Source organism: Ictalurus punctatus, chromosome 19 (genome assembly GCF_001660625.3).
Source record: "Ictalurus punctatus breed USDA103 chromosome 19, Coco_2.0, whole genome shotgun sequence".
Classification (NCBI taxonomy): Eukaryota; Metazoa; Chordata; class Actinopteri; order Siluriformes; family Ictaluridae; genus Ictalurus; species Ictalurus punctatus.
In genome coordinates this window covers 7,419,722-7,446,462 of record NC_030434.2, presented here as the reverse complement: position 1 = coordinate 7,446,462, position 26,741 = coordinate 7,419,722, and the positions used below count along the sequence as shown (strand labels likewise).

Below are 26,741 nucleotides of genomic sequence, written 5' to 3'. Positions count from 1 at the left end.
CAGATATGTAATATTGGATCATTTTCCTCAATCAATACGTGACTAAGTATAATATTTTCATCTCATTTGTTTAATTGGTTCTCTTTATCAATTTGACTTGTGTGAAAATCTTATGGTGTTTTAGGTCATATTTATGCAGAAATATAGAAAATTCACAGACTTTTTATGGTATGGTGATTTACTGCTACTCTGACCACAAATAGGATCGTTTTATATAAAGTATATAGTATAAAAGTGTGTGTGTGTGTGTGTGTACTGTACTGTGTTTGTACTGAGATGGAAAAAAAGAGAATGAGTGAGAATGTAGTCTGGCAGCCTTTGATAGCTGGCATGATTACTGAACGTCCTTCAAGGACGGCCATGTTTTACAGAGAAAAAGAGCTGGAGAGGTTTCAACTACACAGCACTGACAGACACAGATCCAGTAATTAATTCATGTCAGATCATGCCTGTGTTCCAGAGATTATTTACATAGAGATCATTTATACCTGTGCATTTTGTTTCATGAATAAAAATAGCATTACATAAAGCAATAATCAAATAATTTTGACAAATGATATTTTTTATGTCACTTCCCTTCCAAAAGCAATCAGCTCATTTCTGATAACCAGTTGGTAACTAGTAATCATAGTAAACTCAGTGATCAGTCACAGGTGCCCACGCATCATGCATATTATGGGGGGAGTGAGTGAACGTATTGTCAAGTAAGCAAAAGGTTTGGGGAATGGCAAGGTTCTGAAAAAGTAAGGGGAGCATTGTTTCTGTTTCTGAAACTTGTTGGCACATCTTTAACACATCCCTCTATACTGGCACATACCCTACCTCATTTAAGCAGGCCCGGGTTACCCCACTGCTTAAAAAACATCACTTAACCCTGCTGTAGTTGACAACTACAGACCCGTTTCCCTCCTCCCTTTTTTTTCCAAAACTCTTGAAAGAGCCGTTTTTAATCAACTCTCCAATTTTCTCACACAGAACAACCTCCTGGACACCAAGCAGTCTGGCTTCAAGAGCAATCACTCCACGGAGACTGCTCTGCTTTCCGTCACTGAAGCCTTACGACTAGCAAGCGCAACCTCTAGATCGTCTGTGCTCATGCTACTCGACCTCTCTGCTGCTTTCGACACTGTGAACCATCAGATCCTCCTGTCAACTCTCTCTACCCTGGGCATCACCAGAATGGTTCTGTGCTGTGTAGAATCCGATCTCTCAGACAGATCCTTCAAGGTATCAGGGGAGTTATTTCTGAAACTCAGCAACTCACAACTGGCGTTCCACAGGGGTCAGTTCTGGGTCCACTCCTCTTTTCTATCTACACTACATCTCTAGGGCAGGTGATTGAGTCTCATGGCTTCTCATATCATTGCTATGCTGATGACCCCCAGCTCTATTTGTCGTTCCAGCCTAACGATCCATCCATCTCTGCGCGTATCTCTGCTTGCCTGTCGGACATCTCGGTCTGGATGAGGGAACACCACCTTAAGCTCAACCTGGCAAAATCTGAGCTTCTCGTCATCCCAGCCTGTCCCTCAATCAACCACAACCTCACTGTACATCTCAGCTCAACCACACTCAAGCCAACCAGGACGGCCAGGAACCTTGGGGTGATTCTTGATAACAGCTTGACCTTTACAGCCCACATCTCAACAACTGCACGGTCGTGTAGGTTCATCCTGTACAACATCAAGAAAATCAGACCCTACCTCACCGAACAGGCTACACGGATACTAGTCCAGGCTCTTGTTATCTCTAAACTGGACTACTGCAACACACTACTCTCGGGCCTCCCAGCCAGCTCCATCAAACCCCTTCAAATGATTCAGAACGCAACAGCACGCCTCGTCTTCAACCAGCCCAAGAGAACCCATGTCACACCCCTCTTCATCTCCTTCCACTGGCTTCCTGTAGGCGCCCGTATCAAATTCACGGCCTTGATGCTCACCTACAATACCTTGTCTGGAACAGCACCCCCTACCTCAACTCTCCTGAAGGCTTACGTTCCCTCACGCAATCTGCGATCGATTAGCGACCGACGCTTAGTAGTACCTACTCAAGGTGCCTTTCAAGACATTCAAACTAACTGTTTCTCAGTGGTGGAATGAACTTCCAACCTCAATCTGGACTGCAGAATCTCTCACCAGCTTCAAAAAACAGCTAAAGACCCAACTCTTCCGTGAACACCTAACCGACCAATAAAAATAAATAAATAAATAAATAAATAAGTTTTAACAAAAAAGTTAGCATGTAATGTGGGCTTAGGACGGACACAAATGCAGATAAGAGCTTTATTAGAGTAGAGATAGGCAGACAAATTAAAATCACGAGACAATAGCGTGGTCAAAAACAGGCAATAGGTCAGGCGATTGGCAAACAGGCATAAACAAGGCTAAACAGGAATCGAGAAACGTGGATGAGAACAGGATCAAAACTATGACGCAAAACATGATGAACAACGGCTTGGTACACGGAAAACTCATGTAATACTTCACGAAGTATAAAGTGACATGAGGGGTTTAAATGACAACCATAATAAAGGGTGAACATAAAACAGCTGAGACTAATGATGACAGATACGGGAAACAACCAATGACAATACAGGGGTGGAGACAGGACATAAACCATAACAGATGCACGCGTACAAAGTAAACAAAGTCACTGAAAACCCGGAATCGCGTGCTTGCCCTTCAGAGTGTGCTACGTGCTCCAGCGCATAGCATGAGGGGAAATCGTGACAGCTTGCTGGATCGCCTCTCCTTTAGTGTCCCAATCTCTCATATTTTACAAAATAACTGACCAACTCCAAAGACAAACACTATGACAGCAAGGCTAAATACTGTACATGGGTGCAGTCTATAGGAGTGAAATCTGAAATCGTTGCATCACTGCCATTATGCTATACTGGTAAAAGCAATGACATTGTTGTATGTCTGCTACCATTCTTTTGCATATTATTTCTTAAGTTAGGGTTATACCTGGCAAAAATAAGAGAAATGGGAATTTAATATGATAAGAGTAACCTACTCAACACACTTGATTTTAAAATATTCAGTCAGTTCCCCAAAACTAATAATATAATACTTACACTGCTTCTACACTATTTTTTCATGTAATTTATTTTGAAAATTTATTACTTTGTATGCAGATGCACCAGAGTCCATGATATGGGGTTGTCAGGTCATCATACTATAGATTTTCCATAGTGTTCTGCACCTAATTGTCACTCAAAATGGCATTATGTGAAATGATACAATTATGAACTCATATTGGCAGTTCAGTCCAAATTTATTGGCAAGTGTACTGTAAAAATGTATTTCTCTGTCATAAATTTGTATAAGCAGCTTCTGCTATACAAGTGTGTGTGTGTGTGTGTGTGTGTGCGTGTGCGTGTTTGTGTGTGCGTGTGTGATATGTCTCACCAGTGTTGTGAAGATGTAGTGATAATACTCTGTCATCATCCCCATAGAGAGAGCCTATACAACACAACACAACAACATGTAAATACATGTAAAAACATGTAAACACACTCCAAATGTACTTTACCTGAACACTACCTAAATACAAGGAAACATTATTGATGCACCTTCACACTATGTGGTTGAGTGAAATTCTAGCATTAGAATTACACTCTTTGTCTTATATACAAGACTGTACTGAATCAAAAATAAACATAACCTTGTACTCATCAGTATTGAACCTGTCTCTCCAGAGGGTATGCATTTATTAATGCGCTTATATTTAATCACAGGGTTTATTTTTCTTCCTCCTCTCTATGCCCTTTGGATAAATTGTAGAATTTGATTATGTTAATAGTTTGACGTTGCTGATTAACAACAGATTTCCACTAGAAAAAATATAAGTGTGTCAGGGAAACAATTAATTCCGCTGTTTATATTAACAGGCATGATTAAATACAAGGGGCAAATAAACATAAAATATATGACATGCAGAAGGTGGCCTATATTTTATATATTGTTTTAATATTTTTGGCTATGTAAATCTGAAATATATCTATTGCAAATTCTTTTTTGTACTGCCACAGATCATTCAGTGCTAATATGCTCCTAAGGGTGTAAAATGATGTTGTTTCTCAATGACTCTATGCATCACCATAACTTCTGTTTTCAGTAAATGCTCAAATTAAATTAACAAATAATAATGTGACCACCCAACTATCAGCCATATCACCCACCAATCAGCCATAACATTAAAACAACCTGCCTAATATTGTGTAGGTCCCCCTTGTGCCACCAAAATAACTCTTGACCTGCCGAGGCATGGACTCCACTAGACCTCTGAAGGTGTTCTGTGGTATCTGGCACTAAGACGTTAGCAACAGATCCTTTAAATTCTGTAAGTTGCGAAGTGGGGCCTCCGTGGATCGGACTTGTTTGTCGAGCACATCCAACAGATATGCGATTGGATTGAGATCTGGGAAATTTGGAGGCAGAGTCAACACCTTGAACTCTTTGTCATGTTCCTCAAACCCGTTCCTGAATAATTTTTGCAGTGTGGCAGGGCGCATTATCCTGCTGAAAGAGGCCACTGCTATTAGGGAATGCCATTGCCATGAAGGGGTGTACTTGGTTTGGGTAAGTGGTACATCCACATGAATGCCAGGACCCAAGGTTTCCCAGCAGAACACTGCCCAGAGCATCACACTGCTCTGCCTGCTTGCCTTATTTACATAGTGCTTCCTGGAGCCATCTCTTCCCCAGGTAAGTGACACACACACCTGGCCATCCAGATGTTGTAAAAGAAAATGACCAGGCCACCTTCTTCCATTGCTCCATGGCCCAGTTTTATGTGCACTTGCCCATTGTAGACACTTTTGGCTGTGGACAGGGGTCAGCACAGGCAGTCTGACTGGTCTGCAGCTACACAGACCTGTACGCAGCAAGCTGTGATGCCCTGTGTGTTCTGACACCTTTCTATCATAAACAGCATTTTTTTCCAGAAATTTGTGCTGCAGTAGCTTTTCTGTGACAGACGGAACAGATGGGCTAGCCTTCACTCTCCACTCACATCATTGAGCCTTGGGTGCCCATGACCCTGTCGCTGGTTCACTGGTTGTCCTTCTGTGGACCACTTTTGTTAGGTACTAACCATTGCATACCAGGACCTGCTGTTTTGGAGATGCTCTGACCCAGTTGTCTAGCCATCACAATTTGGCAGTTGTCAAAGTCACTCAGATCTTTATGCTTGCCCATTTTTCCTGCTTCCAAACATTTCAACTTCGAGAACCAACTGTTCACTTGCTGCATAATATATCCTACCCATTGACAGATGCCATTGTAACAAGATAATTGTGTTGTGATAAGTGTTATTCACTTCACCTGTTAGTGAATTTTAATGTTATGGCTGATATTCAATGTTATGGGTGATCAGTGTGTATATATATTGTGTAAAACCATTTGGATTAAAACCATCAATGCGTCGTGTGAACATATGCTTCAATGTAAAGGATAAAGCTCATGGTAAATCTGACCTTTTGTACAAACGAGTTAACATGGTCAATATCACAAATTTGCTTAGATTTAATTAGTGAACTAGAAATTGTGGCGCATTTTGAATATTGATTAATTACCCCACCTAGTTTAAGCATTTATAAGCCACATTTTTTTTGTTTTTCTTGCTTGGTGTTTTTCAATGTTTTGACTTTAGTTGTCAGTTTCCTGATTTATTATATGTCCATATGTCCTTTATTATCCGATATTGTTGTGCCATTAATCTTCTGGTCTCATTGAAAACAATCTACTTGTTTAAAAAAAAATAAGTAGAGAAAACTGTGGCAAAATTCTCATGAAAACACATTACAAAATTCACTTCACAAGCTAGAAATTGGTGTGGTTACAACTTAAAAAAAAGAAAAGAAAAAAAAACAGATAGGAGAAGTGAGAAAGGAAGGGCTAAAGTATAGAGAGAAAATCAAACAGACCTGCTTGAGTATCCACGCAGCCATCTCATGGCCACAGTCAAAGATGACGTGAAACTCTTTTGCTTTTTTCATCTCTTTAAGAAGTGGTTTGGCATCCTTAGTCTCTGCAGGGAGCTGGCGGATTTTCAGACGGATGTTGTATCTAGAGGGAGCTTTGATCAGCTCCTGCAGACGAATCAAACCTACAGAGAGAGAGAGGGAGAGAGAGAGAGAACAGTTAAGGCATTTATGCATTCTACACACATTCGCCTACTGAGCGATATTCCACAGCTATATAAATACTATACACATAGTCTTCTCTAATGAGATTTTTTTTGCTAAGAGGATAAGAAATACCCATTTAATCATGAGCCAAGAAAAACCGGGTGTTATCTATATAATTAAAAATATTCGTAATGTGTATGTGTTGGATATAATATCATATATAATATTTGTTTCATGGAATATATGTATATGTTACCATTTCTCTGAAATTAAATTTACACAAAGTTATACAGTATTTCATTCATACGAATTAATGTGTAAGTACAATTGAAATCAAATATTATTTTTCATTTAATGACCAGCTCATTTAAAATATTTCAAGTTAGTTCTTTATATTTAAGTTATTACTTGCACATATCTCTATTATTATGGAACAGTTTTTCCATGTTTTTTGTTGGTGGTGGTGGTGATGGTAGTGGTGTTGTTGTCTTTGTGCTGTTGTTTTGTATTAACAATATAAATGTTGTATTTAATATCATTTCGATTCAAATGATAACTCTTCAGTAAATATTCCTCTTCAGAGATGTTCATTTCATTCATCTTGTATGCACACATCTACAATAACGCACAAAAGGCTATTACAGGAAGAAAAGGACTCTGCACTGAACTTATACTACATCATTAAACGCAATTAAAATTTGAAATGAGAGTAGAGACTGATGTGGTAGTGACCTAAAATTGTTGAAAGATACACTTTTTCTTTAGCATAATTCAGTATTATTTCACTAGTTAAATTTATCCGCTCTATTTTCTACTGAATATGGTCAAAAACAGGTTTGAGGATTGATGAGTTTAATAGAATGCCTTCTGTATCCTATATTATAATAAACAGTAATTAAGTAAGGACAGAAAGTAATTGACATCCTTAATTATTGAGGTGTAACTTAATCAATGGACTGAATTGTCAAAGGAGATGCAATTTAATCTCTGAGAACAAACTGCATAGCAGGATCAGAATCATGTCCATCATCATCATTTTCTTTGATTTCATTCATCATTTTCAATGAAACCATCTTTTTTGATAAATGTTATAAATGTAAATATCCTCATATTTCACCAAATTCACTGTGTAATAATTGTAGAACACAAGTATATCACAATATCTGCCTCCACAGTTAAAAAAAAACATTCACTGACATTTAACACTACAACCTCAATGTGTTAAGAGGGTGCTTGCATCTTTTTAGCAGATCTTGAAATATCATTTTATTGCCAAACCCCTAATTATTTGTTGCATGATCTATTACATTGCCTATTATCTGCCCTACTCACCCGTGCTGTCGTCGTACACCACTGTAACTGTCTCCCACCTGAAGAAGTAAACGAGCTCCAGGATGGCACGGCTGAGAGAGGAGAAGTCAGGATAGAGACTAACGTAGAATGAGTCGCGATTATCTGACACTTGGTGTTTCCATCTGGTCTGGATATGTGGCACTCCTAGTGCATTGGAGATGGACTGCACTGCATTGGCTGAGGAACTGTGTGATGGCCCAAATATGGCTGCCACACCTAAAGAAAGCTGCTCACAAGCTGCTGAGAGAAGGTAAAGTATGTCAGTCATGACAAAAAATGATTTAATTTAATCAATTATCTAAAAATGTAGGTCTTTAGACTCATAGAACTGTGACCAATGTCTAGCATAGTGGTAGAAACTTAAAAAACAGCTACACAAAACATTTGCATGTGTAGTCTGTAGTATAGCAGGCACAAAAGCAGGCACAGTTGGAAACTGGAATACGTGAATGCCGATTATTTTGTCTTCATTTTATGCATGACGTTTTGTAAATAACAATAGCCACCTCAGAGGCCACCGATTAGGCTCTAATGCACGTTCATTATGTGGTTTCTACCATCGCCCGAAAAAGGGGAACAGAGCCTCAGGGGAACAAAAGGGCATAATTAGGATTATATTATAATATAAAACAACTCCACTCCCAAAGCCTCAACGCTATTAGTGATCATTGTAAGATGAAGTATATTCCAGTTTTAATCATATTTTTAAATGTACTCCAGAAACAAAACCGCTCTGTGGCTTTGGTTGTAAAGCATTCTTTTCCCCCACCTTTCCTTGAGGCCTCAAAGCTGTCAAAGACATTGATCCTCTGGATGTCGTAGGTGAGCGTGGTGTTGGGCAGCAGCGTCCGGTTCCTGTTGATGGTGTTCAGTGCAAATTTGAAGGCCAGTTCCTCAGCACCAGAAGGACCACTCTCAATAGACTCAAAAATCCCTCCTGTTGCAGAAACGAGATTAGGATTAAGTGTTTTAAATACAGTGGTGGCTCAGTGGTTAAGACTTACTGGTCTACTAAAGCCTACTGGTCAGAAGGTTTAAATCCTAGCACTGCCAAACTGTCACAGCGGGGTCCTTAACTCTCAACCACTCAAGTATACCCTGTCTCAGTTATAAGCCACTATGGATAAAAGTGTCAACCAGATGGATAAATGTAAACGCAAAGTGATGATTCAATTTTATATTCACACTATATAAACAGTTTACATTTAGTGACATTTTCAAGTGTATTGCACCACAGAGCAGTGAGAAATCGATTGCTTGCCAAAGATTGAAGCTCTCAATTATTGCTAATTCCCCTGATAGCTATGTATGTAGAAAGCAATTAATTTTTTAAGTGTGAAATGTCTATACACCAGTGAATGTGATTTACCAAGGAAATACATTATCGATAAAGTACAATCTGGGATGATCTATGATCAGTCTCTCTCTCTCTCTCTCTCTCTCTCTCTCTCTCTCTCTCTCTCTCTCTCTGTGTGCAACCAGTAACACCCAATAATGAAAAGGTGCTTATGACGCTGTGTAAAACAACCAGGATGTCTAGAATTTCTGACTGTATATTACATACAATCAAATTATGTATAGTATGCATGTTCCATGTTTTAAGAAGGGACACTCTATTCATATCTTTGTTTTTCAGTACCAGTGTTACCTCTATGCCACATCATCGATGCTTCTCTCACTTAGCTTCCCAATTTTATTTTTCTTTCTCCTTCAGTGTGTGGCACTCTTAAAATGATCCTTGACATTTTGCTCCATGGTTCAGAGCATGTGAAGGGGATACATAAGTAATCATAGTTTTACTATATGTTCCTTTATGGTCAGAGACATGTGGTCAGGAATCTGAGGCTTGAGCGGGTACAGGCTTGCCTTCAATTGCTCACTGTAGCCTCAGATTCCTGTCCTTGGCTAATAGGAGTGAATCCCAATGTGGTCTTCTACTGTTGTAGTCCATCTGTTGAGATGCGTGTCTGTGCCTCAAGTTTTGATTTGTGTGCGTGTGCGTGTGTGTGTGCGTGTGTGTGAAAATCCCAGAAGAATATCCCAGTTTCTGAAATAGCCAAACCATCCCATATGACACCAACAAATAGTCAATGAGATGACACTTTTTTCACGTTTGATGTGAACATTAACTGATAGTAACTGATATATGATATCAGATATCACAGAGCCAATTGTCTGGCAGCAGAACAATGCATAAAATAAAGCAGTTACGGGCCAGCAGTTTTGGGTAATGTTCACATCAACCATCAGAATGAGGAAAAAATGTGATTTTGACTGTGGAATGATTGTTGGTGCCAGATGGGCTGGTTTGAGTATTTCTATAACTGCTGATCTCCTGGGATTTTCACATCAACCGTCTCTAGAGTTTAGGAAAAAAACATCCAGTGAGCAGCAGCTCTGTTGATGGAAATGCCTTGTTGATGAGTGAAATCAACAGAGAATGTCTAGACTGGTTCTAGCTGATAGAAAGGCTACAGTAACTCAGATGACCACTCTGTACAATTGTGTGGAGCAGAAAAGCATCTCAGAATGCACAACACGTCAAAACTTGAGATGAATGGACTACAACAGAAAACCACGTCGGGTTCCACTTCTGTCAGACAAGAACAGAAAGCTGAGACTGCAGTGGCCACAGGCTCACCAAAACTGGACAGATGAAGACTGCAGAAACATAGCCTGGTCTGATGAATCTTGATTTCTGCTGAGGCACACAGATGGTAGGGTCAGAATTTAGCACCAACAGAATGAATCCATGGATCCAACCTGACTTGTGTCAACAGTCCAGGCTGGTGGAGGTGGTGTAATGGTGTGGGGAATGTTTTCTTGGCACACTTTGAGCCTATTAATACCAATCAATCATCGCTTGAATGCCACAGACTCTTTGAGCATTTTTGCTAACCATGTGCACCATGTCTATTTCTAGTATGATAATGCACCATGTCGCAAAGCAAAAGTCGTCTTAAACTGGTTTCATGAACTGACAGTGAGTCCAATGAGCACACGCACACACACACACACACACACACACACACACACACACACACACAGTACAGTACTGTATATGCTCTTCCATATGGCAAATTATCAGTAATTTTGTAGGAATTTAAATCTGTATTTCAAAGCCCATTGAGCACGTTTTGGAGCTTTATGTGAAAATAGAAAGCTTTGTCTTCAAACAGTTCTTCATTCATTGTGTCCCTATGTATTCTATTGTGAGCAAACTCTCTGAACAAAATATTTCCATGTTTAACCGTCTGACACAAGTCCCTAATGAACCTCAAGACCATAAATATGCCCTGTAGTGGCTCATTTTAAGCTCCAGTTAAAGCTGAAAACTCATATTTTATGCTTTTATTGAATTGTTTTAACATCACGTAATATATTATCTTATCCTATTTCAAATATAAACATATGAATGACTGCAACACAGCTATTTCTAATGCCTGAGAGCAAAAGCTTAAAATACTTTTATGGAAAAAGTTATTCTGCTTTCAAAACATGTGCTGCAAAAAAACAAACAAACAAGACTTTCTTTTAGGTTAAATTTAGCAGAAATAATACTTTATTCCTTTGTTGCTTTTAGAATTGATGTTTATTGCATGGTGCTTGTAAAGGAGTAAAGGAGACAAAATGATTACAATTCAAGCAGCTTTTATAAGCTACTGCAGCTATTATTGTAGTAGAGGACATCCACATGTTTTAACTTCAGAGGACATAATATTTGACCCATTTTTGTTTTCATTATGCACTAAATGTGAGTGTGTGAAGGGTATATTAACACAGTCAAACTACCCTTGAGAACACCATTCTCAGCTCTCTGTGTTTATCTACCCTTGGACAGGACAGTCTCTCTGACACACTGAATGGTAGCCTTCTTTCCTGTTGAATGTGGGCATATGTGTGAATCTTTATTTTTTTAGGATTCGGGAAAAAGGTCCATTCATCCATTCATTTTCAGTAACTGTTTTATCCTGATTAGAGTCAGAGAGGATGCAGAATCATTGAGAATGGGGTGGGAATACACCCAAGATAGGATGCCAGTCTGTTGCAAGGCACCAAGCACACACACAGTCACACATTCATTCACACCTAGGTGAAAAGTCTACCTACCAACATGGGAGCAAAACGGAAATTCCAGATGGTATGTAACCGGGGATATGTTCATGGGGGAAATATGTGAAACTACACAATTAGACCCCAGATCTATGAGACTGCAGTGCTACCTTAATACAGTTTTTAACATTTCATACACTTTCAAAGATCTCTATCTCTACCTCTCTCTTATTATATGCTCACATTTTAACAACACTGCTATCATAATCCTTTGAGCTGCTAAATTTCATCTTCATTTCTGCCGTATTTGAGTCCCAGGCAAAGGTCAAGTCTCTGGAGCACCTGAGGCTTTTACAATCTTTCACCCAGCTTGAGATGAGAGTCCACAGCTGAGCAGCTATTGAACAAGGATAGATAGCTATCAGAGATTAGTAGGCTCCATCTCTGCAGTGGGTCTCAGATGGTTTTACAGAAAAGACATAAATATCAGAGAAAGCAGAGCTATGTCAGATAAGAAAGGAAAGGAGAAGTAAACACGACACAGCGCTGAAGGCTTATACTCGTTTGTTTGCATTGTTTTTCTGTGAAGTCTTGCACGGTGTTATAGCGGGGGGGGGGGGGGGGGGGGGATCAATGATGGGGTTGTATGCATAGAGTTTGTCCTATTGCAAAAATCCAAAGTGTCCCAAAATGTTTTGTTACATTTACTGTTAATATACTCAAAACAAGTTAGTTCCATATAAACAGTCATTTCATCGTCTTGAAATAAACAAGACAAAAATAAAGCTTGTCACACCAAAGCAAAAAGCAATGTCTCCTCTTCCCTGAAAATTTTAAAGGAACAGATTCCACTTAAAGCCCTGATGTGAAGTCTCTTTCTATACATGTATAAACATTCTGGTTATGGACAGCCTCTTAGTAGCAACGATTATATGTTATACTTTTTAACAAATTTTCTCTTTTGAACTCATTTTAGTTTTAGATTTAAATTATGTGAGCATTTATTATACCAAGCCAAGTTTAAGTCATTCCTATAGAATAATTAATGCTTTAGGAAAAAGCATATTAAAATAAATGTGTGATTTGCCTTCCTGTCAGAGCTGCTGTTGTAGAAAACTACTCAACCAATCTGAATTCAACAAAGCTATGGTACAAAGTGCACTTCCTTATTTTTCTTAGTTATACTATTACTATGCAATTCTCAAAAATCTCAAAACAAAGTTTCCCAAAATATGTCTAGACATTCTGCTTTTGGTTAGGATGTGCAGATCTGCCTCTGAAAACAATGTTGTTTGTATTCTGACCTACTATGGATCTCAATTATGATTCTCAGACAAGCCTAAATAAAGAGACTGTCCAGTGCTCTGTGGGACACCTGACTTACAACATTTAGGTCATAGAAAATGTGTGTGTGGGTGTATGTGTGTGTGAGTGAGAAAGAGAGAGAGCAAGAGAGTGAGAGAGAGAGAGAGAGAGAGAGAGAAAGCATGAGAAAGAGAAAAAGAGCAACAGACAGAAGAATTGGGAGGTATGAAGGAGATGAAGGAAATGTCCTCAAGGACTCTCAAGTTATTGATTAGCCCTTTAAGATTCCTTTGCCATCATACTGATTTTCCATGGGAAACAGCATTCCCAAGATCTGACTTTGGCTCCACTGCACACCTGACCAGGATAATGAAGATAATATGCCATGTCAATAAATATTTGAAGAAATGCTATATTTTATATTCTTCATTAATTGTATCCATTAAACCAATACCACAAGCGCTGTGCTTGTCCTGTGTCAGGAGGTTTTCTTCTGCTTATCCACCATCACTTGCTTCACAGAATGTAGCTTCCTTACTTATATTTTACCTGAATCCCCTGAAGATCATACAATATGTGTCATTTCATGGGTCGTGTAAATGACATTTCAAATGACTTTCAGTGGTTTGTTCAGTGGAAATGTTTTTTCAATCATTTTATTAAACCTGTAAAAAAAAATATATATAAAAAATATATATATCAAATTTACTGACTTTTACTAGATTTACTGTACAATTATTAATGACAAATTATGCAGGATTTCATTTCAATGCTATTGAATATGAGTACACCTGATGTTTAATACCTCCACTATTTTTGCATTGCACAGTTGGAAGCTCTGTTTAAGTAGTTCTTTGAATTAATTAAAGTAATTTAGTTGTGATTAGTTTGACACTTTTTCTCTTTCTTTTTTTTTTTTTTTTGCTTTTTTTTCTTTTTACATTGTTCTGGTTGTGATCGTCTGAATCTTTACCGTCAGTGCTTGTTTTAGTAAAACCTCACATGTGTCTCTAATCTGAAATTCTGCATCTGTTTATTTGACACAGTTCACTATTAACCATAAAATCCTGTATTAATGTTTAAGGGTCACTGCAGAAAACAGAGCTGTTTTGCTGAGGCTGATATATTCTACATTTTATATTCTTTAGATTGAAAGTGGTATACATATCAGCACAATCAATACACTTCAATATCAGGCCACATATAGTTTCATGTTCAATCTGCAGTCCATGTAAAACCTGCCATATTTTCAGAATGATCTCGTTAAAGGTGGAATCAATATTTTTTTCCCCCAACATAAAAATTTCATTTCTGATGTCTTTGAATTTGATCAGTTTATCTGTGATCTGCACACATCGACTTTGAAGAGGATCCCCAAAGCTGTCAATATATTTCTTGTATTGCTAATTAAGGGGGGTAAAAAAGTAAACAAATATGAATGACATGGCTTGGATCAATGCGGTGGTGATTCCATGTCTTAGTGAACAAGGTTAATTTTCATTCACTCCTCTGACAGCATTCTGTTCTCAGACAAGGTATAGCTTAGAGTACAGTTATCTGCAGATCTCTAAACTATAAATCTCACAGCAACTAGACTTTCAAGGTTTTTTTTTCAGCTGGGAGTTTGAACCTGACCTATTGTACTGAATTCATGCAGCTGCTTTCTCACTCCCCACTCTGTCCCTCAGCCTTTCCCTGTAGGTTTGTTGTGTGCAATGAATGCTAATACCCAATCCATCTCTGCTCTGAAACATCCAAAACGAGTGTGAAAATTGGGAGGAAACACTGTAGCTGCATGTAGATACTCACTTGCAATAAATGATGAATGCACATATGCTAAATTAAATTTATTTGTACATATGTGCAACAAGTAAAATTGAGCTTAAATAAGCAAATAAACGCATATATACTTTCACTGTTGAGAGGTATGATGAAATAAGGTCTGGTGAAGTAAAGAAAATCACACTTTAAAACATTATTTGATTATTGAATAAATAATAAATAATAAATAAATATAAAAACTAATATAAATATATATAAACTATAAATATCAAAAATGCAAATGAGTGATGAATCAATAACTGAAGACATTTTAAATATTACTGAACGTGACTTAAGGAAAAGTAAATGTTTCTGCTTAGTCAAATTGTTAAATAGTATTAATAACATTTTTACAAGTATTTGTTAATGAATAAATTAAGACTAATTAACATAAATACAATTTGAAAATAATTGTATATATATTGCAGTATTTATTTTCTATTACTTCCAGTTTTAAGTCACGTTAAATAAAACAATAAACGTAATATGTAATCTAGTATATATTATATTTTTATATACAGCAGTTATCAATTTCAATCTTGTCAGTTACCAGTTAATTTACTTGTTTTTTAAGGTGGAGAACTATGCCAATTATTGTCTATTAATGAACTCCTAACACTTATAATACAGAAAAAAAATGTGCTGTGACTACCTGCATCAGTGAAATATGGTTAGTTGAGCTAGCAGTTAGTTGTTTTTTTTTGTTTTTTTTTGGCACAACATGGCAGACACTCCTAATGCTTTTGGAAAGGCCTTTTGATGCTCTTATACAGTGATCTCCACTAATATTGGCACCCTTGGAAAATATGGCAAAGAAGGCTGTGAAAAATTGTCTTTATTGTTTAACCTTTTGATCTTTTGTTCAAAAAAATTCAGAAAAATACTCTGCTCTAATGGATATCAAACAATTGAAAACACAACAGAGGTTTATCAAATATATATATATATATATATATATATATATATATATATATATATATATATATATATATATATATATATATAAAGCTTTGTTAAATATAGGTGTGTAACAATTATTGGAACCATTTTAGTTAATACTTTGTGCTACCTCCCTTTGTCAAGATAACAGCTCTGAGTCTTCTCCTATAATGCCTGATAAGGTTGGAGAATATGGCGAGGGATCTGACCGTTCCTCCATACAGAATCTCTCCAGATCCTTCACATTTCGAGGTCCACGCTGGTGGACTCTCCTCTTCAGGTCACCCCACAGGTTTTCTATGGGGTTCAGGTCAGTGGACTGGGATGGTCATGGCAGAACCTTGATTTTGTGGTCAGTAAACCATTTTTGTGTTGATTTTGATGTATGTTATGGATCATTGTCCTGCTGGAAGATCCAACCACGGCCCATTTTAATCTTTCTGGCAGAGGCAGTCAGGTTTTCAATTAATATCTGTTGATAATTGATAGAGTCCATGATGCCATGTATCCTAACAAAATGTCCAGGTCCTCTGGCAGAAAAACAGACCCAAAACATTAAAGATCCTCCTCCATATTTAACCGTGGGCATGAGGTACTTTTCCATGAGGTACTGCTGTTTATTGCAAAAAAGGCTCTATTTTGGTTACATCTGACCATAGAACATTACCATAGAACTCCCATTTGAAGTTCCAGTAGTGTCTGGCAAACTGAAGATGCTTAAGATTGTTTTTGGATGAAAGTAGAGGCTTTTTTCTTGAAACCCTTCCAAACAACTTGTGGTGATGTAGGTGAATTCAGATTGTAGTTTTGGAAACTTTTTGACCCCAAGACACAACTAACTTCTGCAATTCTCCAGCTGTGATCCTTGGAGATTTTTTGGCCACTCGAACCATCTTCTTCACAGTGTGTTAAGACAATATAGACACACGTCCAATTCCAGGTTGATTCATATTTCCAGTTGACTGGAACTTCTTAATTATTGCCCTGATGGTGGAAATGGGTATTTTCAATGCTTGTGCTATTTTCCTATAGCCACTTCCCATTTTGTGAAGCTCAATAACCTTTTGCCGCACATCATAGCTATATTCCTCGGTCTAACCCATTGTTATGAATGACAAAGGGAATTTGGCCTATGTCTCACCTTAACTTTACACCCCTGTGAAACAGAAAGTCAGGGTTGAACAGTTTCCTGTTCTTAGTCACCCAGGTATACTAAAAAAATGTAAAATATAAATGGGAGTATATATATAAAATATATAAATATATAAAATATATTTTTCTCATATGAATTCATAGGGGTGCCAATAACTGTTGCACACCTATATTTAACAAGATATTTTTTGATAAACATGTGTTGTGTTTTTCAATTGTTTTATATCCATGAGAGCAGAGTATTTTTGTGATTTTTTTTTTTTAACAAAAGATCAAAAGGTTAAATAATAAAGACAATTTTCACAGTTGTCTTTGCCATATTTACCAAGGGTGCCAATATTAGTGAAGGGCACTGTATATGAGGAGAGACTGAGAATCAAACAAGAGGGCAGACAAATGTCATTGAGCAAAAACAAGTCTTTTCAGCTCTCTTGGTACATTAAAGTTGATTGGCTGACTGGTAGTGCTATGACCATTCGCATGTAGTGCTGGGCTTGTCTGCTAATGAAATCCTCTCATCTCTCTCATAAAATAGAGCACAAAGATAACTGCTTTAGTAACAGACAGCTGTGCTTCCCCTATTCTAAAAATCACCAGCTGCCACTGAAAAGGACCAATTCAGTTAAAGCGCATTCAGTTTTGTGCTCATATAGGAAGTAGATACAGTACCTACACCTCCCAAAAGGCAAAACGACAGGTGTCATCTGGGTGCCTGGAGAGAATCTGTATACCAAAAATGTGATGTTAGGAGGTGTGCAGGAATTCTAGTCTCTCTTATATTAAGCTATAAAGTAGCATGTATAGCAGCTATCATCTTCCTTCTGTTGCTAGAATTCACACTCATGACGCTTTGTCTACTACAGAATACAAACACAGATGTCATGTGAATTATTACTTCCCGTGAGGTGCCATGAATCACTGTACTACAGTTTTAAAGCGCATACCTGCTGAGATTTGGTCATCTTTATTATGGCCACCCAAAATATAATTTGGAAAGTTATTATAATATTATCTTTGCAATACAGATACAGTCCCCTCCGAAACTACTGGAAGCTTTTATTTCCTGGTATTTGTATCTAGATATGTTAAATAATATAAAACATAGAACCTTTTGTATCAGACCACACAATTTTAGCTGAACAAAAGTATTGGTACATATAAGACTTAAAATTTAAATAAATAACACTATTTGGTTTCATATCCCTTGCTTGTAATAACTACATCAAGCCTGTGCCTCACTGACATTAAAAATTGTTGTTTTTTTTCTTTTGTGATGCTTTTCCCGGCTTTTACTGCAGCCTCTTTCAGTTGGTGTTTGTCTCCTCTTCAGGAGGTGAAATGCTACTCAATTGGGTTAAGGTCTGGTGATTGACTTGGCCAGTCTAAAACCTTCCACATTTTCCTCCTGATGAAGTCCTTTGTTGAGTTGGCAGTGTCTTTTGGGTCATTGTCTTGCTGTATGATAAAGTTCCTCCTGATTAATTTGGATGCATTTCTCTGTAAATTGGAAGACAAAATGTTCCTATAAACTTCTGAATTCATTCTGCTGCTACCATCATGAGTCACATCATCAATAAAGATTAGTGATCCTGTTCCAGAAGCAGCCACGCAAGCCCAAGCCATGACACTACCTCCAACATGTTTCACAGATGAGCTTATATGTTTTGGATCATGAGCAGATCCTTTCTTTCTCTACACTTTGGCCTTTCCATAATTCTGGTAGTGGTTAAACTTGGTTCTTTACGAATTTCAGTCTGCATTTCTGATCCTTACTGCTGATGAGTGGTTTGCATCTTGTGGTTTGGCCTCTATATTTCTGCTCTCAAAGTGTTCTTCGAATGATGGATTGTGAGACCTTCACCCTTTCCCTGTGGAGGTTGTTGGTGATGTCACTGAATGTTGTTTTGGGGTTTTTCATCACAGCTCTCACAATTTTTGTCATCAGTTGTTGTTTTCCTTGGCTGACCCATTCGGTGTCTGTCACTCATGACACCAGTGGTTTCTTTCTTTTTCAGGACATTCCCAATTGTTGTATTGGTTATGCCTAATATTTGTGCAGTGCCTCTGATTGATTTTCCCTCTTTTTCTAAGCTTCAAAATGGATTGCTTTTCTCTCGTAGACAGCTCTCTGATCTTCATGTTGGCTTACCCTTTTTAACAACAAATGCAGTTTTAGCAGGTGAAACCGAAGGCTAAAACCAAGAGTAGATGTTCAGACCTATTTATTGCTCAAACACTCAAAAATCTTACAGAGCACACCTGGGTAACAAGAAAAACCTGTCAGTCACATGTTCCAATATTTCTGCTTGCATACAAATTATGTGCTATGTGCTGATACAAAATGTGCTATGTTCTATGTTGTTTAACACATCTAGGTATGAATACCAGGAAATAAAAGTTGAAATTCTAAACTATCGTCTCATAGTCATCTTTTGATCTCAAACCCAAATGTCTTCACTCTACAACAAAAGCAACTGATTTGGCCTTGCCATTCCAATAGTTTCGGAGGGGACTGTATATCACAGAATGCTTTAATTACAAAATTAAGCCATATAACAATTCACTACATTTCTTACCTGCTGTGGGCATCCTGACTAACACAAGTGTGTCTATGCTTTGATGAATGAGCAAATGTAAAATGTAAATTTGATCAGGTCAGATTTTTACTAAGTCAAGCCAAGAGTCCATGAATGGAAATTAAATGAATTGCAAACAGAATCACAGCATGGCATTTGGTCCACATTATGCCACCCTAGTGTTCACTCAAAGCTCTCTCTCTCTCTCTCTCTCTCTCTCTCTCTCTCTCTCTCTCTCTCTCTCTCTCTCTCTAAGCATTTAGATCAACAGATTTTTAGAGGACTCTTCCACTGATATTTGTTCATCTGTATGTGTGTGTGTGTGTGTGTGTGTGTGTGTGTGTGTGTGTGTGTGTGTGTGTGTGTGTGTGTGTGTGGAATCTGATGAGTAATCTGATGAATGATAGTGTAAGTGACTCAGTGTTTGGTCATGAAAGTAAATTGTGTAAATGAGAGCAGTGTGCTGTCAAATGTGTGTTCTCTCAACACTACAGTGCATTCTGTGGTATTACTGTGGACACTTTACTCTCAAATGAACCAAGAGTCTCTGTTCACAGGATAGTCAAGAGTACTTAACTTCCTAAAAACAATTCCGTTTAATAGGGAAACCCTTTGTTGTTACGCGGTTCTACATAGAACCTTTATCAAATAACTGTTAATCATAACTAAAAACAATTTATACAACAGCATGGTTGGGATTTTTAATCAGAATGTGTTGACTCATTTTCTATAACAGCAGCTCTGACAGTAGTTCCGGCTGTAACATAAATGATACATGTGTATTAATGCATTCATTCTTATATGTTATTGTTCCTACAGTAAAAGCCCATGAATAGGGGCTTGTATGGCAGACTCCATGTTATCTAAGGCTAAGAGTACAAACAAACTGTGTTGTTTAACAATGAAATAATCTATCACTGTTGATGCACTGATGTCTTATTTTAGGAGACATATATTTAACATTTATGGAATAAATCTCCAGTGTCAGTGCTTTGTAACAGTCATTAAGACACAAGAAAGTCTTAAGGACAGAGGAGTTTCTTAATCATATGAGAAACTTCAAGATAGAGATTAGAGATTAAGATAGTGGAGGAACAGCAGTTTTTAACAATAACCAGAATTAACTTGTCTTGCAGATGTTCTTAACTAACATATACTGTGTGTGTGTGTGTGTGTGTGTGTGTGTGTGTGTGTGTGTGTGTGTGTGTGTGTGTAGACATTAGACATATTTTTCTTATTTTTCTCAATCTTTCTGATGGGAAACAAGTTAACAGTGCATTTCTGATTTGCAGATTAGATCTGCAATGATAGATATTATTCCCAGAACCTGGTAACCCTGCTCATGCAACTTTGCGGTTTTATAATCACATGACAAGCTACATTTTCTAGTCTCATTAACTTCAAGATAGAGAATATAGGCGAAGAAATTGAGGGAACAACTGTTTTGTTTGTTTGGTTCTTTTTTTTTGTTTGCTTTTTTTTTTTGTTTGGCGATTTTCTTGACTAATTAAGACAGTAGACATATTTTTCTTATTGTTCTCAGTCTATTTGCAGAAAATTAGTTAACAGTGGTGAGCCTTTCTAATTTAAAGTGTATATCTAAATCTGAACTTGGCAACCCTGCTCACAGAATATAAAAAACTAATAACTATAAATAACTATTTGTTTTTAGCCTGACTGCCTTACTGAGCTTCAAATAAAAGCTTATTTCTACCATATTTCTGTGTAAACAAAAGAAATATGCTTTCATTTAGCTCCATATAGTTCACACAGAGTGCGCACTGTGCACACAGCAGCGTATCTCTTCAGAGCTCCCCAAAAATATTATAAAATGTGTACGTCCATTGCACATGTTTTTCATAATTCGTAAATGATTTTTTTTTCAACATTATTAAAAGAAAATATTCTCAGGAATTCATACAGGCATATGTAGTGACATGCCACTTAAAGGATTTCATTTTGACTCAAAGTAGCTCTGTAAGGCATCCCAGTTTTAATAGCAGATTCTGATAGTGTTTTCATAGCACTTTTCTGATCTTTCTGGAATGAAACAAACCCAAAACCTAAATCAAATCTGATCAATTATTATTAAATGGCTATTGTTGTGAACTACAGCCTAAATAACAGTTTCTTGATTTGGGAAAGACATTGTTCTGAAACATAGTTAGTTTAGATCACATAGGAGATAGAAAGCTTTCCGGAATGTTCCAAAGAGAATCAACTCCCTGCTCAAGTCCCATGCAAATGCAAAAATGTGTACAAATGTATAAAAGTAATGATTGATATGAATATGGACATTTTTGTTTATGGTTCTTTATAAAACGTTTTATAACTGGCTGTGTATTGCACCAAAATGAGTTCTGCTATTTGTTACAAGAAAAAGGACCTTTGGGGTACAATATAGAGCCTTTTCTTTGCTAAGAGTGTAGGTGATAATTCTTAAACACATTATTTGGAGCCAGGTGTGTGTTTTAGTGCTCAAGAATAATTGAATAACTGCATTGCTTATGTTAATTGCACAATATAAATAGAGTCATGCCAACATTGTGTTTGTTTCGGTACACATTACCAAGCCCTAATTAACACGAAATGTGATAGACAGTTGTAGTTGGGCCAGCTGTTATTACAACACAGTTCACTTTTAACAAAATGACATATGAATGGGACTCAAACAGCCTATTCTGGTTCCTTTTGTTGTAGAAATACATATCATATCATTACCATATAAATAATGTGCTCCATTATGTAGGCTGGATTATGTATATCGTTGTGCAGCTGGACAGGTAAGCTTATGTTTTTACATTGGTAAGTTGCATATGCTTATTGAAATGCTGGTTACAATGGAAGCACATCTTGCTCCTGAGCAGAAAAGCGTTCACCCTATCATCCAGATATTGCGAATTCGAAATCAGATGATGTCACAGCCATCTGTGGCCAGGAGCCAAGGGAGTGAAATTGGCTGTGCAATCTGGGTAGGAGGAATGGCATACTCTATCTTGCCTGTCACTCACAGAAACACTAGCCAATCATGGGTGTTTGTGAGGTCATGAATGCAAAAGAGGATAGACACCACTTTCTTCTGTTTGTGTCACTCTGCCCTGTTAGATATCGGTGCATCACATCTGACCATATCTCTTGATAATGTATTAATTGTAATTAATACTTATTTCCCCCACTGTATTTGTCTCATACCATACAGTGGTTGTAGTGGTTTTGGTAGTTTATCATGCGAGTGAGAAGTTTGACAGGAATAGCATATGGTGGTTTCATGCTGAGATCTGGTAAGCAAAAGCTGTAAGCTGCACAGTCTCTCCACATTAAAGCAAAAGGAGAACAAAGAAAACCTGACAGGAAAAGTGTGCTGCCAGGAGAAGTCTTGTTCACAACTCTGTGCATGTGAGTGACTGCTGCTAAGACAATTGACTAAAATCCACCAATAGGAGGACTCCTACAATAGGAGGATTACACAAAATGCACAAGATAGCTACAAACACAGTAGTGGCAATGGTGAAACATAAACAAAATATATATCAACTAAAAGAAGAGCAGTGTGTTAGATTGCAGCAGCAGACAGAACGTCGCTCTAATGCCTAAACACAATTAGAGTATATCACAACAGGACAAAAAGGGACGTGGCATGGAAAGAAACTGAGGATTATTTACAGCTTCCAGGTGTGTAGCTAGCTAATTATCATGCAAAAGCTCTGTTCAGAGTTAATTTTCTATTATGACGTTGTGAAACTATTTTTACGCTTTCTGGTTAAAGGGCTACGAACCGGTGCTGCGTCACCCAGTAAGGCAGAATGTAGTAACTATCCTCATTCATTAATCTGACATTAAGAACACATGTTATTGTGCAGTCCACTATAGAATTCTTACTGGGATCATCTCATACAGTGTGACAAGTAATAATCATAAAAGAGCAGTGGAATTGCACTATATAAAATTGCCTTTAGAAGGAAAGGGTCCTTAAGGGTTTTTAAAGTGTTCTTTGGATAATTAATTAAGGGTCTTAGCTTCCAAAAAGTGTTCTACTTGGAAACATCTGTGATAGAGAAACATTCTGCCATACACAGAACATAAAAGCGTGCCCTAGAGGGACAACCTATGAGTGTAAGTGTCAGTGCTGTGCAGAAAACATATTAATCAGAGCGCATATTGATTTGTACTTATTAATTTAATAGGCCCTTTGGCAGCTCAGAGGTTAATGTTCTGTGCTGTGAAACCAGAGGATTGTCACAAATCCACTACTGGTCCCTTCAGCAAAATGCTTAATCTTCTATTTCTCAGCTACATGCTTCAGAAATTTATGTCTGCCAATTGAGTGAATTTGTATTCCTTATTTGGTATGAAGAAATAATCTATAATGCTTACTACATGCCTTTCTTAATATGTTCACTGCAGGATCCGAATCATTCATTGAGGTTCCTAAATAATATGCATTAATATTAGGCTGGGGGTTAAATCTTCTATACACACAGACATTTGATTAGCTGGCTTAAGGGCTTGGCAAAACGTCAGCTAAGACATACTGTAAGTGCACTGAGAAAAAATGAAACCTTGGATCAATGTAGGGCTGGGCGATATGACAAAAATATCAAATCACGATACTTGAGGATATTTCTGTGATATACAATGTGTATCGTGATATATAATTTAGCTAACAAACTGTCCGCAAAACAGTCATAAAATAAACAAAACAATGTTAAACCGTCTTTGATGGTACTTTTAATGCCTACAAAGACAAAGATGAAATTGTATTATATTATTATTATAAGATATATATTTAATTACATCAAATTAATGGCATCCATTCAGCACTGTTTAATATGTAATTATTAAAAATGTTTTTTTTTTTTAATATTAATTTATCACAATATTAAGTAAAAATAACAAATTGCATCAACCTGTTCAAGCTACACTATATGGCCAAACATATTTGGACACCTGACCATCACATCCATCCATAAGTGGACCTTCCCTAAACAGAAGCACACAAGTGGGCGTCTTTGTACGTTGTGGCATTACAGTTTCCCTTCACTGGAACTAAGAGACCCAAACACTGTTCCAGCATCACAACGCCCAAAGCGAGCTCCATGAAGACATGGTGTGTGAAGGTTGGAGTGGAAGAACTTGAGTGTCCTGCACAGAGCCCTGACCTCAACCTCATCAGTGCCTCACCTCACTAATGCTCTTGTAGGTGAATGATCAAAAATCCCCACAGTCCCGCTCCAAAATCTAGTGGAAAGCCTTCCCAGAAGAGTGGAGCTTATTATAGCAGCAAAGAGGGGAAAAAATCCGGACTATATCTAAAACAAACAGACATTGGTGTTATTGGTGAGGTGTTCCTATCTTTGGCAATATAGTGTATTTTTTTTTTCCCAAATGAATTGGGGGAAAATAGCTGTAACAAGGTGATGCAATTTTGTACTTTGAGCCAAGGTTTTATTTTTTCAATGTGGTTTGAATATTGTATTTTTCCCGTCTTTACTGTTTTGTCCTCAACATGCTGCTGTCCATGGTGCTGCTCATTTACTAAGGAAACACTGTTGTAATGCCAGTAAACAGTTGTTCACGGAGCACAGAAATAACGCTCACATTTACCTATTTCACTCATACAGTTTAGTCGTAGCCTTACACACAAGAGGGAATGATTCATGAATCTTGTAACGATTTGGAGCTCCCGAGTCAAAACAAGGTCGCCCAGATGCGTGCAGAAACTACCAAGCTCATGGACTCTTCTTAAAGTGATCTGTAGGCTTAACTGCCTTGTTAACGCGTGGGGGTGGGGGGGTGGGGGGGAGTGCTGAAATTCGTCGTATTTGTTGATCAAAATATCGCGTCCTTACCACAGCGGTATGGAGCATGCGCAAACTGGACATGGGCACTGGAAAGACTGACATTGCCAGTTTACTTTGACGGTGATAGATGTAGATGACATCGGTTCATATACCATCTTACACAGACTCCTGCTAGTAATATCCAGCACAGTGGTGTCGCATGGGTCCTGCATGGGTTTTAGTCATATTTGAATGCTATTGTTTATTTAACCTATACCTAGTTGATGCATCTAATGATCAATAAAGAGCAGAAAGCCTGCACGAGATTTATCAATCAGCAAATAAAGGCGATCCCTAGAGAGGGAGAGAGAGAGAGAGAGAGAGAGAGAGAGAGAGAGAGAGAGAGAGAGAGAGAGGTGAATAATCAGAGTCTCTTCGAGCGTCAGCTTGTGAGATCTGTGTCACAAGCCTCCTCAAAGTCGTTCATCTGCACACCTATGTGAATTATGATCATATGTAGACTGTTCAAGTTAAAGATAAAGGGATTTCTGAGGATGTGAGGAGAGTCCTGCCGTAGACACTGGAGATAATTTCAGGGCTTTGTATCCGAGTAGACAATACAGACAAGAAATAGCCTGCGTTTCATTTCAGAAATACCAGCCAGCTGTTACAGCGCGCGCGCGCGCGCACACACACACATGTTAAGTAAGCCACATGCATTGCATGCGTAATGCACAAATAATGTTCGACTAGATGCAGCCATACCTGTGCCCAAGCCAGATCACCGTGCGCCTGCCTACTTTAGGTACTGAGACGTCCAAAAAAAATATCTGTGCACTGGGCCATCACTGAAGAACTTAAGCTACTGTAAGAACTTACATAGACTAGACGCAGAAACGGAGGACAGAATAAGGACGTACCGAATCTCAGGACGTGCGGCATGGCGTGACTGCAGCCTGTGAAGAGCGCGAGCAGCAGCAGCAGCAGGAGTAGTCTCGGTGGGAAACCGACAATCCGAGCAGATAAGCGCGTGCTGATTCTGCCCATCTTATTGCCGCTGGTTCTCTTCCATCTTACAGGTGGAAACAAGCCTAGACCTCCACGCGCGCGCGTGTGTGTGCGTGCGTGCGTGCGTGCGTGTGTGTGTGTGTGTGTGTCTCTATAAACGCTCTTGACGTGGCGGAAACATTACGGCATGGTCGCACACGTCCTCCAAACCGCTTCACCCAGTGCCCGCTGTCTCCAAACCGGGAATACGCGCGACCTCCATCTGTAACAGTGAAAAATCCGGAGGGGATCCGGAGGCCCAAGGAAAAGGAGGCGGAGGGTGTGTGTGTGTGTGTGTGTGTGAGAGAGAGAGAGAGAGAGAGTGTGTTTGGCGCTTAGCTGCCCACGCGCCCGGTTATACTGCACTGCCGCACCGCCTGTGACGTCGAGCCGGGTTTAGTTTTGTGTGTGTGTGTGTGTGTGTGTGTGTATGTGTGTGTATGTGTGTGCGTGTGTAGACACAGAGAGAGAACAGAAAGACGGAGGTGGTATCCCATAGTTTGTTTTTTTTTATTATTATTCATTGTTCATTCAAGCCTTGTCCTTCATAAATGACAAAGTTGTTGTAGACACGAA

General features: G+C 38.2%; 1 protein-coding gene across 1 annotated transcript in view; it reads right to left on the bottom strand.

The window, feature by feature from the left end:
• The window catches only part of LOC108279510 (glutamate receptor ionotropic, kainate 2), a 58,449-nt gene extending 31,989 nt beyond the window's left edge, over positions 1-26,460 (bottom strand). The window contains exons 1-5 of the mRNA XM_017493813.3: positions 26,039-26,460; positions 8,262-8,429; positions 7,472-7,729; positions 5,936-6,117; positions 3,417-3,470 (exon numbers count right to left, since the gene is read on the bottom strand). Coding sequence (XP_017349302.1) covers positions 3,417-3,470; positions 5,936-6,117; positions 7,472-7,729; positions 8,262-8,429; positions 26,039-26,165 — 789 coding nt within the window. The 5' untranslated portion in view covers positions 26,166-26,460. The remainder of the gene's footprint in view (positions 1-3,416; positions 3,471-5,935; positions 6,118-7,471; positions 7,730-8,261; positions 8,430-26,038) is intronic.
• Positions 26,461-26,741: the final 281 nt, after the last annotated feature.